At 55.8% G+C, this 13,501-nt stretch overlaps 1 protein-coding gene across 1 annotated transcript in view; it reads left to right on the forward strand.

Annotated features, from left to right (window-relative positions):
• Window positions 1–13,501, forward strand: part of tnrc6c2 (trinucleotide repeat containing adaptor 6C2) — a 45,015-nt gene that overhangs the window by 17,416 nt on the left and 14,098 nt on the right. The window contains 4 exon segments of the mRNA XM_072712139.1: window positions 2,344–2,649; window positions 9,502–11,637; window positions 11,640–12,056; window positions 13,163–13,360. Coding sequence (XP_072568240.1) covers window positions 2,344–2,649; window positions 9,502–11,637; window positions 11,640–12,056; window positions 13,163–13,360 — 3,057 coding nt within the window.

Genomic DNA, 13,501 nt, shown 5'->3' on the forward strand with positions numbered 1-13,501 from the left:
TGCAGCGTGCATTATTTACTGGGTATCTTGAGCGATTGTGCTCTGCCTCTTGCCTACGGCCACCCGTTTTTGGTGGGCCTGCTCTCGTTGGCAGATATTAGTTACTCATTTACCTGACGCTTTTATCTAAAATGACTTATGGTAGGTGTGTGCTTCCCAGGATTCAATCCCACGCAGGGCAGGCGCGATTAGTCAGTGTAGTCGATGACGCTGAAAATGCGTCGACGTCGATATTTTAAATCAATGCATCATTCTTAAAATTTAATTATTTTAATACTATTGATTTCTAAAACGCTTCAATGCATTATAACAAATGTTTCTTTTAATATCACCACGTGGTTATGGGAGTAGTTCAGATTATCACAAAGCAAAGAGGTGAATTTTTCACTGCACAAAGTTCGATGGCAAAATCAAAAAGAAAAAATAAGCAAAACCACCCTAAATTCTGTCTGTTCAATTGCCATTAGTACAGAGAGCTTTTTAATATCTTTTGTCCTTGTAACTGCTAAATACAGTCATTATTAAAGCCATAAAGTTGTCTGCCTGCTACCTTAGAATGTTAGGCTGAAATCTGGCTTTATCCTACTTGGATTAACGGCGCTGGTGTGTGTGTTTGTGTGTGTTGGGCTCGTTGGGACCAGGTTTATTATAAACTAAAACTGAAATGGAAACGGACACTACATAAAATAAGGCAAATCGTTAACTGAAATAAAAAGGTAAACTACAAGAAAAGTGTGTCAGACTTTAATTGGCAAAAAGCAGCATCACCCCACCGACATGGTGTTTATCCACAGTGTGGGTGAAAATAATGTCCGTATACAACTGAAAAGCCGGCGTCCATTATCTAAAGCCCTGCAGTAATATACAATTTGTTGTCAGAATAGCTTAAATTAAACAGTCTTTTTGATTTTCTGCGGGAAAATTAATCGTTTAGATTAATCGACCAATCGGTTGAAATAGTCGATGGATTAATCGATAGAAAAAAAGTCATGACTGGCAGCCCCAGTCCCATGACACCCGTGTTGTCAGCGTGATGCTCTTCTTATTGAGTTACATGCATGGAAGTTGGTGTGTGTGTGCGGAGCTTTACATGAGGCTGCCTGGGACAGCTGCTCGCACCCTGCTCTTTGGGAACCGTGGGTCTTGCGCGCTTCTTAATCGCAGTAATCGCAGTGGTGTGTAGAAGCCCCCTCCGTCCCCGGAGGAGCCCTGTCGCCCATTTCCCAACCGATCCACGGAAACCCCAATGCCCCTCAGGGCTTCAGCTAGTGGCAAGAAACCCCATTAAGGCCCAGTTTGAGACGTGTCCTGGGGGCGGGGTCAGACTTCTCCAGAAGCCTGTTTCTGTGGTGAGGCGGAGCGATACAGGGTCAGGAACGGGTGAGGATTTGTGTTGGTCAGGAAGACGTCCCACCCCCTCGCCAGATCCCTCTGGCTTCCTGCCCTCGGTGACTTTTTTTTTTTTTTTTTGGGGGGGGGGGGGGGAGAACGGTCTGTTCTCTCAGTGGAACAGTCCATTGGGAGGGAATGTGCAGCCCATAGTTAGATTCCTCAATACGGAGTGATGATACGCGGCTCAGGCCTCCATCCAGGGCTTCATAAAGCCCCTTGACAAAATGCCAGTTTTCACAACAAACATGTATCTTAGGGGACCCCCCCCCCCTTAAGCAAAAGATTCCCCCCTCCTCAGTCCTTAATTTAGTGGCTGGGGGTCCTTGTGCTCAGCTCTGTATTCATTTGCGGGTCCCAGCTTGCAGACCCCTGCTTATGAAGCTGTACCTTATGGTCGCACTGAGTTTCTGAGTCTGGGGCTGCCACAATCGACAGGCTGCATCCTGACAGGTCTGTGAGACGCGTCTGAAGCAGATCATCTCACTTTGGGCCATGAGGTGCTGCTTTAGGGCTGTGTGGCGGTGGCAGTGATTGGCTGTAGACTGTTCCTTCCTCTGCCATCCAAAGCGAAAGGTGCCTTTTCTTCGGGGACCCTGTAAGCAGCACGAACAGGCCTGGGATTCTCTGCAGTCCCGTCTGCGGAGCTTGTGAAGCGTCCCCTCTGTACCCCTTTCTTCTGTCATCATCGTCTTCCTCCTCCTGCCACTGTGTTTATAAATTAAGCTCCACCTCCTGATCTGCGCCTCTCCAATTTCTGTAGGAATCTTCTCCTCGCTAAAGCCCCTCCTCCTCCACATCCTTATTCTCCTCCTCTCTCCATAGTATTTCTGAAGGAAGTTCCTCCTCTCTCCTTGGTATTTGTGGATTAAGCCCCTCCGCCTCCACCTGATCATCCTCCTCCTTCCGCGGCGTGTGTCATGTAAGCCTCTCTCTGCCGTTTTGCCTCCGCAGTGCCAGAATCCTCCAGACCTGCCCCCAGTCCTCCCTACCCCGCCAACCCCAGCGTGACTCCGCCCCTGTCCACAGTTAGCAGCAGTGGCAATGGCAAGCGCGCCCCCCCCTCCAGCGTCCCGCAGCAGCAGCAGCAGCAGCAGCCAGCCGCCCCACGCTACCCTCCCCGCGAGGTGCCCCCCCGTTTCCGCCAGCACGAGCACAAGCAGCTGTTGAAGAGGGGCCAGCCACTGCCCGTGGGGACCTTGCCTGTCCCGTCGGGGGCGCTCTCTCCGCCTCGCACCACCGCCAGCAAGCGGCCTGCAGGTCAGAATCGCCGACTTGCACTGCCACATGCGTGACCTGAAAGGCTCGTTCGTTTGAGCCACTTGAGGGAACGTTCCAGATCCAACTCCTTCCTAACAAAAAAAAAAAAAAAAAACTTTTCAAATGATTGCTGGGTTTGGAATGTGCCTTTAACCAGGCCGTGCTGTCAGGAGACTTTGTTCTCTCTTGCACGGCCTGGTTAGAGATGCATTCCAAGCCCAGCCTTTACCCCGGTGCAGGGCGATGGCCTGCATTAGGGCAGGTAGCAGAAGGCTGCTCCCAGGAGTGATTTCTCGCAGGCTGCCGCTTGACCACAGGTGGATCTGTGATGAGCATTTCCAAATTTGCATTTTGCAATCATACACATGCAAACGGCAGTTGGGGGGGGGGGGGGTGCCCAGTCTGGGAATCTGTTAGAAAACACAGCCTGTGCTGTGGAGGCTGAATGAAGTGTCTGATTTTGTATTTTGTTTTTTTTGTTTTTTGTTTGGTCATATCCCAGCGCAGTAAATGTGATGCCGTAATGCTTGCCGTGTATGGATAATTTTAGTATCCCATAAAACCTGCCTATCGTTACGGAGTTAATAAAAGTCAAAGTGCCTCTGTGTACCGTGCGAGGCTAACAGTTTCTTTTAAGCTCGCGTCCCCCTCCCTCAAAGAGCTCTACTCGATTAAGTCACTCCTTGCTTCCTTGAGCTCTTGTTAGTAACGGCAGCCCCCTCACTGTGTGGACCCCGACCCAAGTCGTGTGTAGCCGGTGGGGGCCATGGTGACCCGGGAGTTGTGCTTTCGGGGGAGGAAGTCCAGAGGCCGATCGTCATATTCGAACGAGGCCCCGGAGAAGGGGGGGGGGGGAATCTCTACACAAAGGTGCCTGTGTTTGTCTGAAGTGCCGCGTGTCCTGCTGACTGCACAGGACGTTTGTGGTCTGAGACCGATCAACGCTCTCGGTGTCTTTTTTAATCTTCCTCTCCCCGTTAACCCCCCCTGAGTGGCGTCATATGTAGATGAAGTGTTTTTGTGAGTCGGTCGTGGTCACTGCTGTATCTGTGTTTGTCCCTGTGCCCATGTGTGTCTGTGGTTTCCTCACCCTGCGCGTGAGTCGGTGCCAAGCTGAGCAGGCTCGCTGGGTCGCTCGCTCAGTGCCGGCCCCGTTCAGTTGGGCTTGGAGCCTTTTGAAGGGCCCCCACAGGCTCGAAGACAAGTAAAGCCGCAAATTTATCTCATGCTGATACCTGCTGGTAAATAGCCTGGTTTGCCTTTCTGTAATGTTTACATTTCTCAAGGAAACAAAGGGGCCGTTTAATGAAAAGCATGTGGCGAGCAAAGGTTTAAGACGTGAGGCAGAAGTACCGTTAGCCTCTCGTATCACGTGGGCACGTTGGCTTGTATTAGCCCAGTGTTTCTCAACCTGTGGCCTGTACTATGAAGCAGGGTTACTGTCTTATCGGGGTAACTTTTCGCATTTAAGGTACCACAGTTTAAATGGACTTCATATTCGTTCACTTACATTTTGCCCAGACTACCTTAAATTTACAAGTTACCCTGATAAGGCAGTAACCCCGCTTCGTAGTACACGCCACTGGTCCTTGGGGACCTGCTGTGAGTGAGCATAACCGTGGACTGTCTGGAGGTCCCCGAAGACCAGGCTGAGAAACCGCTTTAGCCAATCACGTCTGTTGTCATTGTTAAAGATTCTCATTCTTTGCTCCATGGCTGTTGGCCATTTACTGTTTAATTGTTATCCCCGCTGATGTTGCTGATGTAGATGTTTTGCACTCATGGCAGACAAACAAAATTTTGCCTCTGTATGGTCACTTTAAGGTAAAAAATTCCCATCAGCCATTGTTATCCAGCTAGCTAAAGGGCCTGGAAGTAGAGGGCATCCCATTCACCGACGGTTAATATGTAATTCCTGATTGCGTTTTCTCTGTGTACCTGTGCGTGTTTTCCCCTGGCCTGCGCCGTTATGTTGCATAGGCAGTTCAGTGGCTGATTGAGAAAGCGTTCATGACAGACTTTATGAAACCAGCCGAGGTATTGGAACGATGACAAAATCAAAATTTAAAAACTCATTATGACCCGTCCTTCGATACGGGGTGTTGGATAGAGCCTAGCGGGCTGGCTCACCTCTGCTCTTACTGACAGGTGAGGATACACCTGTATGCCCTACAAGAAAAACTCCTTTGTCTGTTAAACACATTTTATTGTATTGTCATTCTTTTAACTCCCTTAGGCAAAGATACTCCATTAAAAGAGATTTTTTAGTAAAGGTCAAGCCACAGGCTTTGTTGGACTTTTTTATTAAAAGCTAATCTTAAGCATTTTATTGACATTGTTTTAACTGTTTGTAATATGTTAGTTATTTGTGAAATATTTACCTTTCGGGTTGTTCAATCCTTATACTCTCGCCATGAATATAGCTCTAGTTGTTAACATGGCGTTAAAAGTCGACATAACGTAACAGCAGCGGCAGGCTGGCTGATGGAGTCGTGTCGGAGCTGGGCCCTCACCCCTAGCAGCTGCACTACGGGGTCTTTTCACATATCGGGCGGAAAATTCGGCGTGCGTACGCAGGCCGCCCACGCAAACACCCGCACACTGCCCCCCCCCCTCCCCAGGGGCCTCTACCGTTAGCGTGCCTGAGGCGGGTGACCTTGAGGCCCCTCCCCCGTGCACCACAGAGGGCCCTTTGTTTCTAAATCGCGGGTCGTCTACATCTCTCCCACGTTGATTTTCTTACGGGCGTCTGTTTAAGATGCCTGCATCTCTGCATACTTCGCCGTGCCTATAAATAGTTGTGTGTGTGTTGTGTGTGTTGTGTTGTGTGTGTGTGTGTGTGTGTGTGTGTGTTGTGTGTGTGTGTGGTGTGGTGTGGTGTGTGTGTGTGTGTGTGTGTGTGTGTGTGTGTTCTGTCCCTCTTCCGTTGAGTGTCATAAGAACGCTTGGGACACGCCGCCAAAAGACGCACGTTGAGAGATTGCCACACGCCAATGAATGCTCCAACCTGCCCTCGTCACCTCGCCGCTCTGATTGTTACCGTTTGATTTTGTTTGTAAAATCGATCTCCCTGTCGAGGTGTGTGTGTGCGTGCCAGCATGGGCAGTGAGACCCTGGGGCGTTGACAGCCTCCCCCCCCACCCCCCAAATGGGGTCATCTGGGGGAGGAGCCTCTGCCCCTTCAGCCTGGCCTCGTTGTCAGCCGACGGTGTTGCTATGACTGCTAGTCTCAAACCCTCCCCCCACGTTAAAACAGACCTAAGCATAGCAGGTGGCATGGTGCACTAATGCTCACTGGGGAGGCCTGCGTACGACAGCTGTTTCCCCTACACCCTTCTCTTTCTCCGTCTGAATTATTGCTGTTTTCTTTTTCCTTTAAAGGCGGCAAATTTTCCTTTATTTTGTAAACCTCTTTGCGTGCGGTGGGGGGGGGGGGGTTGTCTATGTTGAGCAGAAGTCTGGGTAACACTGGGCACTGGTGCTGCTCGTTTGTTTTGTGTCGTTTGTTTTTGTTTTGTTCTCCCGGTTTGTTTGAGCTGTGCTAATTGCCAAACTGACAGACGTCAGTGAGTCCCTCGCAGCTCGGCGTCGTTACCCGGAATGCTCAGGTCCTGCTGTCTTGTCATCGCCTTGCTACTGAAGCGTCTTGTAGCTGCACTTTGATGCAACACGGATGTCAGCTTCGCTGGTTGTTTGAGGTCCTTAAATTGCTATGCGTCCTTTGGGGAGAAAGTGCGACGACAGGTGCCGGTCCTTGCACTGCAGCGATGTAGCCCTGCGCTCCCAGAAGCAGCGCGGAATGCCTGCCTCCTCCCCTTAAGTCAAGAACTTGACTCCTTCGAGATGGAGGAGGAGGATCTGTGTGATTAGGAGGGTCCACGGCCAAGGCGCTGTCTAGCTTCCGGAAAACACAGCGAGGCCTTTGATCTGGGCGGCCGCAGTTTGCATAGCAGAGGTCAGGGGCAGACAAAGGGCTGATCAGAGCCGCTGCACGTCACTGCCTGTTTGGACTGCGCGGCGCTGGCTCCGGACCGGCGCTGGACTGGCACCGGGCGGCACTAGACCGGTACAAATGCCTGTTCTCCACAGACTTCAGCTTGTTGTTTATGGACGGCACCGGGCCCGTTCATAAACAGCACCGTCCTTCATGCGGCTAGCTGGCATTGAACTTGCCCCCCCCCCCCCCCCCCAGGCTCTCACCGTTCTTTGAGTAGAATAAGGAACGTTGTGGAAGGATGGAGCTCCTGTCACATGTTGCTCTCTGCAGTATCTGCATGACTCTCCTCATGTTTCATTTTGCACCCCCACCCCCCAGTTTATTTTTGTACGAGGGCACAGATGAGGTAGCGGGTGGGAATGCTCTGAACACGGGGGGTCTGCTCTGTTTCTAAACGCGGCTGCCTGGTGTCTAACTGGGGGGGGGCAGTGTACATATATGAATACCATGCCCCCCTTCCTGTGTGGCAGCCCTCACTGCCTTTCAATTTCTGGCTGCGGTGGGGGCTGTGCAGTTCCTGCTCGCTGGTCTAAGGGGGACAATGCCCCCCCACCCCCTGCCGCCACTGCCTCCTGCTATGTTCCATACTCCTACGAGGAAAGCGCTTTTCACTATAACCCCCCCCCCCAACCTTTTCATAAATTGGGAAAGACCCCCTTGTAAGAAACCTGACGGGAAAAGGGTGGGGGGGGGGGGGGGGTAGCGCGGCGGAGAAGGTGGGACCCAGCCGGAGCGGAGCACTGCTGAGGGGCTCTCACTCGCCTGCTCGCTCCCTCAGAGCTGCAGCTTCTTGGCAGCCTTTCAAACTGAGGCTCAGATGCCTCGCAGCGGACATATTGGATCGGGGATGGCTGGCGCTCTGCGCAGAGCGTAGCCGCTCTCAGGATGGTCGGTCGCCTTCTCTCTTCAGGTACCAGCCCCGCCGCTCCCCTGCGCCCTACCCCTCTCCCTTCACGCCTTCGTGCTCTCCCCCACTCTCTCTCTCCGTCTTGTTTTTCGTTCGTACTCCCTCGTTCTGTTGTGGTTCTGCCCTTTGTTTTGCTTGCAGTGCTGAGTTCAGCTGGAGCAGAAAAGTAAGTGGGAGGGAAAAATCGCTCCCGCTGCCCGCTCTCCGCCACCGCCGCCGCGCAGTGAATCTCTCACGCGCGCGAGTTTCCTCTGCCTCGCTTTTTTATTTTTGTTTTGAGCGGACGTTGGGAGCAGAGTGAGTAGGGGGGGGGGAGGCCGAGGCGCGGGGCCAGTGACACATACGCAGCGGCTCTTTCCCTCTTGGCTGCGGTTCAGCTTTGGTAAAATGGCTTCCCGAGCTGCCGCCGCTGCTCCGGGAGGGAGCGACATCGCAGCCGCTGCCGTCTGGCCCCCATGCCGTCCCTCCCCGGTTTGCTCGCTCGCAGTCACTTGAAGGTGCCCATGTCGTCGGGGTGGGGGGGGGGGGTGGTGCACGTCCCGTCAGCTGCAGTCGGTTTGCCAGGATGGAGCTGAACGGAAGCGGCAATGCTCGATGGCGCGGGGGTGCGAGCTGTGCCAGCCAGGCCTGTGCCAGGGCAGGGTGGCACTCGGCCATCTTGCGCCCTCTTGTTTATGGATGGCGGGGGGGGGGGCAGGGAGAGTCGGCGACCTGGTGGAAGGAGCACCGGTCTGCTGTGGGCTCTGGGTTTGTCTTGACAGTGCTGCACATTCCTCCACTCATTAAAGCGTTTGAGTCAGACGAGCGGCTGCTTTGGGACAGAAATAGGTGCCGCGGTCTCCGTCCCCAAAGCCTGAGGCGCTTGCTTGCCATGTCGTTGGCTGCGCCGCTCGGCGCAGGTCCCGTGTAAATCACGGACGCAGTACGGGCACACGTCGTCGGCGGTGTGGTGTGTGCCGTCGCAGTGGAAGACGTGCGCACAAACTCCCATCTGCGGCTGCCTGCACTCCGCGCGGCTGGGAAACAAACGGGGCAGCAGATCATTGCGCCGTCGCGATAAAGCGGTCTGCAACGGAGAGATAAGCGCACCGCCGAGAGGATCCCGCGTAGCAGGCGGCGCACAGCTGGGGACGGTGCACGTAGACGCCGGTTTGATGTGCGCCGTGTAAGCTGCAATCGACAGGCTTATTCTCGCGGATCGCCAGGCAGGCTAGTGCCGCAAAGCGTCTTCTTGGGGAAATAGGAATGCTGAACTGGCGGTTTGAGTCTCCCCATCATGGCGGCTGGCCGTATCGCTTTGAGAATGTCATGTGCGCTGCTTCGGACTGCCATGGGTCCCTGTCACCCCAATGGAGGAGACTGCTGATGATGCTATGATGGCTTTTAATGTTGCCACCCCCACCCCCCACCCATATCTAATTACGTGCTGGTTTTTATTATGAAAAGAGTTTGGAGATTCGAATTAAGATTCTGTAAATGAGAAAGTAAAATTTATAATTCTGATTTTAAGAATCGGTGTTTTTTTTCTTTTTCTTTTTCTTTGTTTTTCCTGAGTTTCCACTCGTTTCTGCAGCTGCCTTTTCGGCCGGGGTGTCTGCCGCACCTTCACACGTATGCTTCCGATTTAGCAAACGGCATCTGTCACTCCTAGGCCGACACGTTTCGGGATCCCCGGCAGCGACACTGCGATGATCTCCGTGGGTTCCCCCCTTTGTGCTCCTAAGTGAGCCTTGTTTCTTGTTTGCCTCTCATTCCAGTTGTTGCTGATGTTGTCAACATCTACACACAACCCGCACCCCCCACCCACCACCACTACCACCCTCTAGTTGTTCAGCTGCAAAAACTTTACAAAATAGTGCCAGTCGGACCCACGCATATGCCTTCGTTAAGCCCAGCTCTGTGAGTTCGCGTGTCTTATCTGGGCCCCGGCTCCCCTCTGTCCCTGCAGAGTCACCCCACCAGTGCGGCCCGGGAGCCCAGTATGAGAATCCCCCCTGGGGACTCTGCAGCAGCAGTCGGAGCGACACCAGCGGCACCAGCTGGGATCAAGTGATCATCAACGAGAGCGACGCCGAGGCGTGGCCTTCTATCGTGCGCGGCGGCGGCGACGGCCACGCCCCCCCAGGATGCGGCGCGGACACTGACGCCTCGGCCGAGAGCAGCAGCAGCGGTAGCAGTAGCAGCGCGAGCATGGCCACAAGCGCCGGCCAGCAGGGCCACCTCTCAGGCCACCACTCCGGCAAGACCGGTGCCGGCCACTCCGGGAACCTCATTACCAGCCAGGGTGGGTCCGGCCGCGGCTGGGGCTCCGGTCCTGCCCACGGCTCCCTCGCCGGGGACGGCAAAAGCGACGTCCTGCCGGTGGGAGGCCGTGGCCAGCCCTGCTGGAGCTCCTCCAACTTTAACTTGAACCTGAATCCTAACGCCAACCCTGCCGCCTGGCCCGTGCTTGGACACGAAGGGGCCAGCGTGGGCACCGGGGGTTCGGCGGGGAACAACCCTCCTTCCCCCAACCTCTGCAGTCCAGTGGAGGGCCCACCGGCTCAGGGCAGTGGCAACGGCAGCGTGGCTATTGCCAATGGCAACTTCACAGGGAATGGCAGCGGCAGCGCCTGGGGGGGCGTGGCTTCCCCCGACGTCACGGAGCCCCGCCCTCCCCCGCCCACGAATGTGTCTTTCAGCATCGAACCTCAGAACCTTAACACTGATGGACCAAATCACACTAAGAGAGAACCACTGAGTCCCATCCACAGCCTGCCCAGCTGGGGGGGGGCGCCTACAGCCATGGGCTCCGTAGTCCCGCCTTCCCATGGAGCCCAGCAGGTCAACGGTGAGGGGGGCTCCGTCTGGGGCAACGGGGACAACAAGTCACCCACTGGCAAGGATTCCTCCTGGGATTCTGCCCCAAGTAACTCGCCGGGGCTCCTCAACGCCTGGGGGCGTGCAGGGAGTGGGGGCTCGGCGGGCAGCACCTGGGGTCGCTCGCTGGGGGGGGACTGGGGCAAGCATTCTGGGGAGGCTAAAGGGTGGGAGTCTGCCAACAGCCCTCCCCAGGAGCAGCTCAACTCCTGGAGCTACCCTAGCAATGCCCCCGCCAGCGAGGGTAGCAGCGACAGCCTGGAGGGACGCTCCCACCGGAATGAGAGGTCATCCAGCGTGGACGCAGCGGCACCCCCTTTGCCGCGCCAGGACCTGGACCCCCGCGTGCTGTGTAATACTGGCTGGGGTCAGATTCCAGTACGGCAGCACACCGCCTGGGAGATGGAGGAGGCATCGCGTGGCGACCACAAGAGCGACATGGGCACCGAGGCCTGGTGCTCGTCCTCCGGCCCCGCATCTGCCGGGCCGCCAGCAGCCCAGGAGGGACCCCCAGTCAGCGTCGCACAGAGGTCCGACTCCAGCGGGAAGAGCGAGGGCCCAGGCACTGCGGCCGCCTCAGGATGGGGCGTCGCCGCTCCGCCCCCTAGCCAGCCCGGCGCCGGATGGGGCGAGCAGCCAGCGAACAGGAAGGCTGCCAATGGGTCTGGCGGCTGGGGCGAGTCCCACGCTGGAGGGCCAGGCCCCAGCAGCGCCAAAAACGGGCAGTCCTGGGGCGCCGATGAGAAATCTTCCGGATGGGATGACCCTCCTTCCAAGGCCAAAGCACAGGGTTGGGGTGAGTGCCCAAAACCCTCCCAGAGCTGGGGCAACGGAGCCGGAGGCGGGAGCGGTAATGCCGGAGAATGGGGAGAGCCCAGTGACGGGAAGAAGAACGGCACCGGGAACATGTCCTGGGAAGGAGACGGCGGTGGCTGGAAGGAGTCGTCCCGCGGGTGGGCGAAGCCTCCCGCTGGGGCTGGAGGGGGTTGGGGAGACGGACAGCGCCCCGGGCCTCCGGCACAGGGATGGGGTGGCACAAAGTCCCAGGAGGGCACTAACGGAAACGGGGGAGGGAATGGCGGAAATGTGGGCTCCTGGGGGGGTCCGAACTCTGTGAAGCAGACAGGCCCCGGCTGGGGAGCGGCCGGTGGCACGGGTGCAGGGGGAGGTGGCGGGCCGAAGCAGGAGCCAAGTGGCGAGCCCACTGGCTGGGAGGAGCCCTCCCCCCCTCCATCCGCCGCAAGATGGAGATCGACGACGGTACCTCAACTTGGGGAGACCCGAGCACTTACAACAAGACTGTCAACATGTGGGATAGGAACAATCCTGTGATCCAGAGCAGCCCCGCCTCTGGGGGCAACTCGGCCCCCAGTGGTGGGGGCGGCACCCAGCACCACCATGAGCACCACCATGAGCACCACCATGGGCACCACCACCCGAGCCATGCCCACGGCGCCCCCAGCAGTGGCAGCAGCAACGGTTCACCCAGCGCGGCCCCCCTTCACCAGCCAGGTGTGGCCCCCCTTCACCAACCAGGTGTGGCCCCCCTTCACCAGCCAGGTGTGGCCCCCCTTCACCAGCCAGGTGTGGCCCCCCTTCACCAGCCAGGTGTGGCCCCGAACAGACCCCCTCTAGTGGCACCAGGTAAGCACTGCACCCGCAAGGCCTTCATCTTACTGCATGTGAGCTGCTGGTTCCTTGCTGGGTTTTTACTTATTTAAATGGCAGATTAAACGCCCATCCATAACTGATAAAATACATAGGGTTCCTACAAGGCAGTATTAATTACGCAGGAACTAAGGCAGATGAGGTGTTTTTTTTTTTGCTGAAGTAGCATTCCTTCCAGTATGGAGATCCACAGAGTGGAAAAACCGTAATGGGAGAAATGATGCGTACACAGCCACAGCAGATTGGATTCTCGTGTGCTGTCCATCACTGCCTGCTTTCATCCACTACTTCATATCATCTCCTGTTGGTTCCTGTTGGCGGATTCCAGGCAGCAAGTTTCAGAACATCCTGCCTGCTGTGGGTTTGGAGGAGATGGTTGATGAGGAGCATTTCGAGATGAGCGTAAACGAGGGGCACTATCTACGGATGCTGTTCTGTATTTGGGTCAGGGGGTCTGTACAGCAGCAGTACCTGGTGCCCTGCCAATCCCGGCTGTGGTATTTAGCACTTGAGCTCCGTGCACTATATCTACCACACTTTGGTGTCTGATGGTCACCTGGACCCGAAATAGTCATTTTACCATGGTGTGGGGGAGGCGCTGCAAGATTCCGCCTCGAAACTGCGCTTAAGGCCGCAGGAGCTGCTGGCGCCCACACGGAATGCTTCTTCCAACCCGACCGAGAAAGCGGCCAATTACCGCCAGCTCCCGGCTCTGGAGGAAATGTGTCGTCATGGCAGGCGGCCGTCTGACGGTGCCCGGAGGCTTCCGTGCTTGGAGAGCGCTAGCGCCACCTGGTGTCTGCCTTGGCACACGCTGCCTGCCCGGAGAGGGACAGTCCTGGCACTTCTGCCGCCACGTGACTGCCCAACTGGTACTAAGTCGAGCCAAGATTTAAAGAGACATGGCTGCCGTTCTCTCTGGCCGGACAGTGTGCATGTGGGGGCTCTGCATGTAATTAAGTCCGAGTGAACCGTAAACTGTAAGCGTGTTTTAGCTGAAAAAAGCAGTGGGGGGAAGGGGGTTAGACATGTTTAGTGCTTGCGGCTCCGTCTGGCTGAATCGGGTGCCCTCTCTCCATCAGGATGGGGAGATCTGCCCAATGTCCCGTCCAAGTCCGAAGGCTCGTGGGCCGAGCCCACCCCCCCGGCCGCCTCAGTGGACAATGGAACCTCGGCCTGGGGCAAACCCCCCAGTGGCTGTGGGGGCTGGGGCGACAGTGGGCACGAGCCGACCAGGTCCTATGGCAGGGGCAATACGGGATCTTCTGCCTGCAAATCAGGTGTGGCCTTGTCTGGGCAGTATGGCTGAGATGCAATTGATGAATAAAATATTTTACATTATTAATTCATTTATATTATTGTCTTATTCAGTTTTTATTCTGTTAATATGGTCTTTTACTAGAATGTTCCTTTTGGGAGCA

This window comes from Paramormyrops kingsleyae, chromosome 5 (assembly GCF_048594095.1).
Source record: "Paramormyrops kingsleyae isolate MSU_618 chromosome 5, PKINGS_0.4, whole genome shotgun sequence".
NCBI lineage: Eukaryota > Metazoa > Chordata > Actinopteri > Osteoglossiformes > Mormyridae > Paramormyrops > Paramormyrops kingsleyae.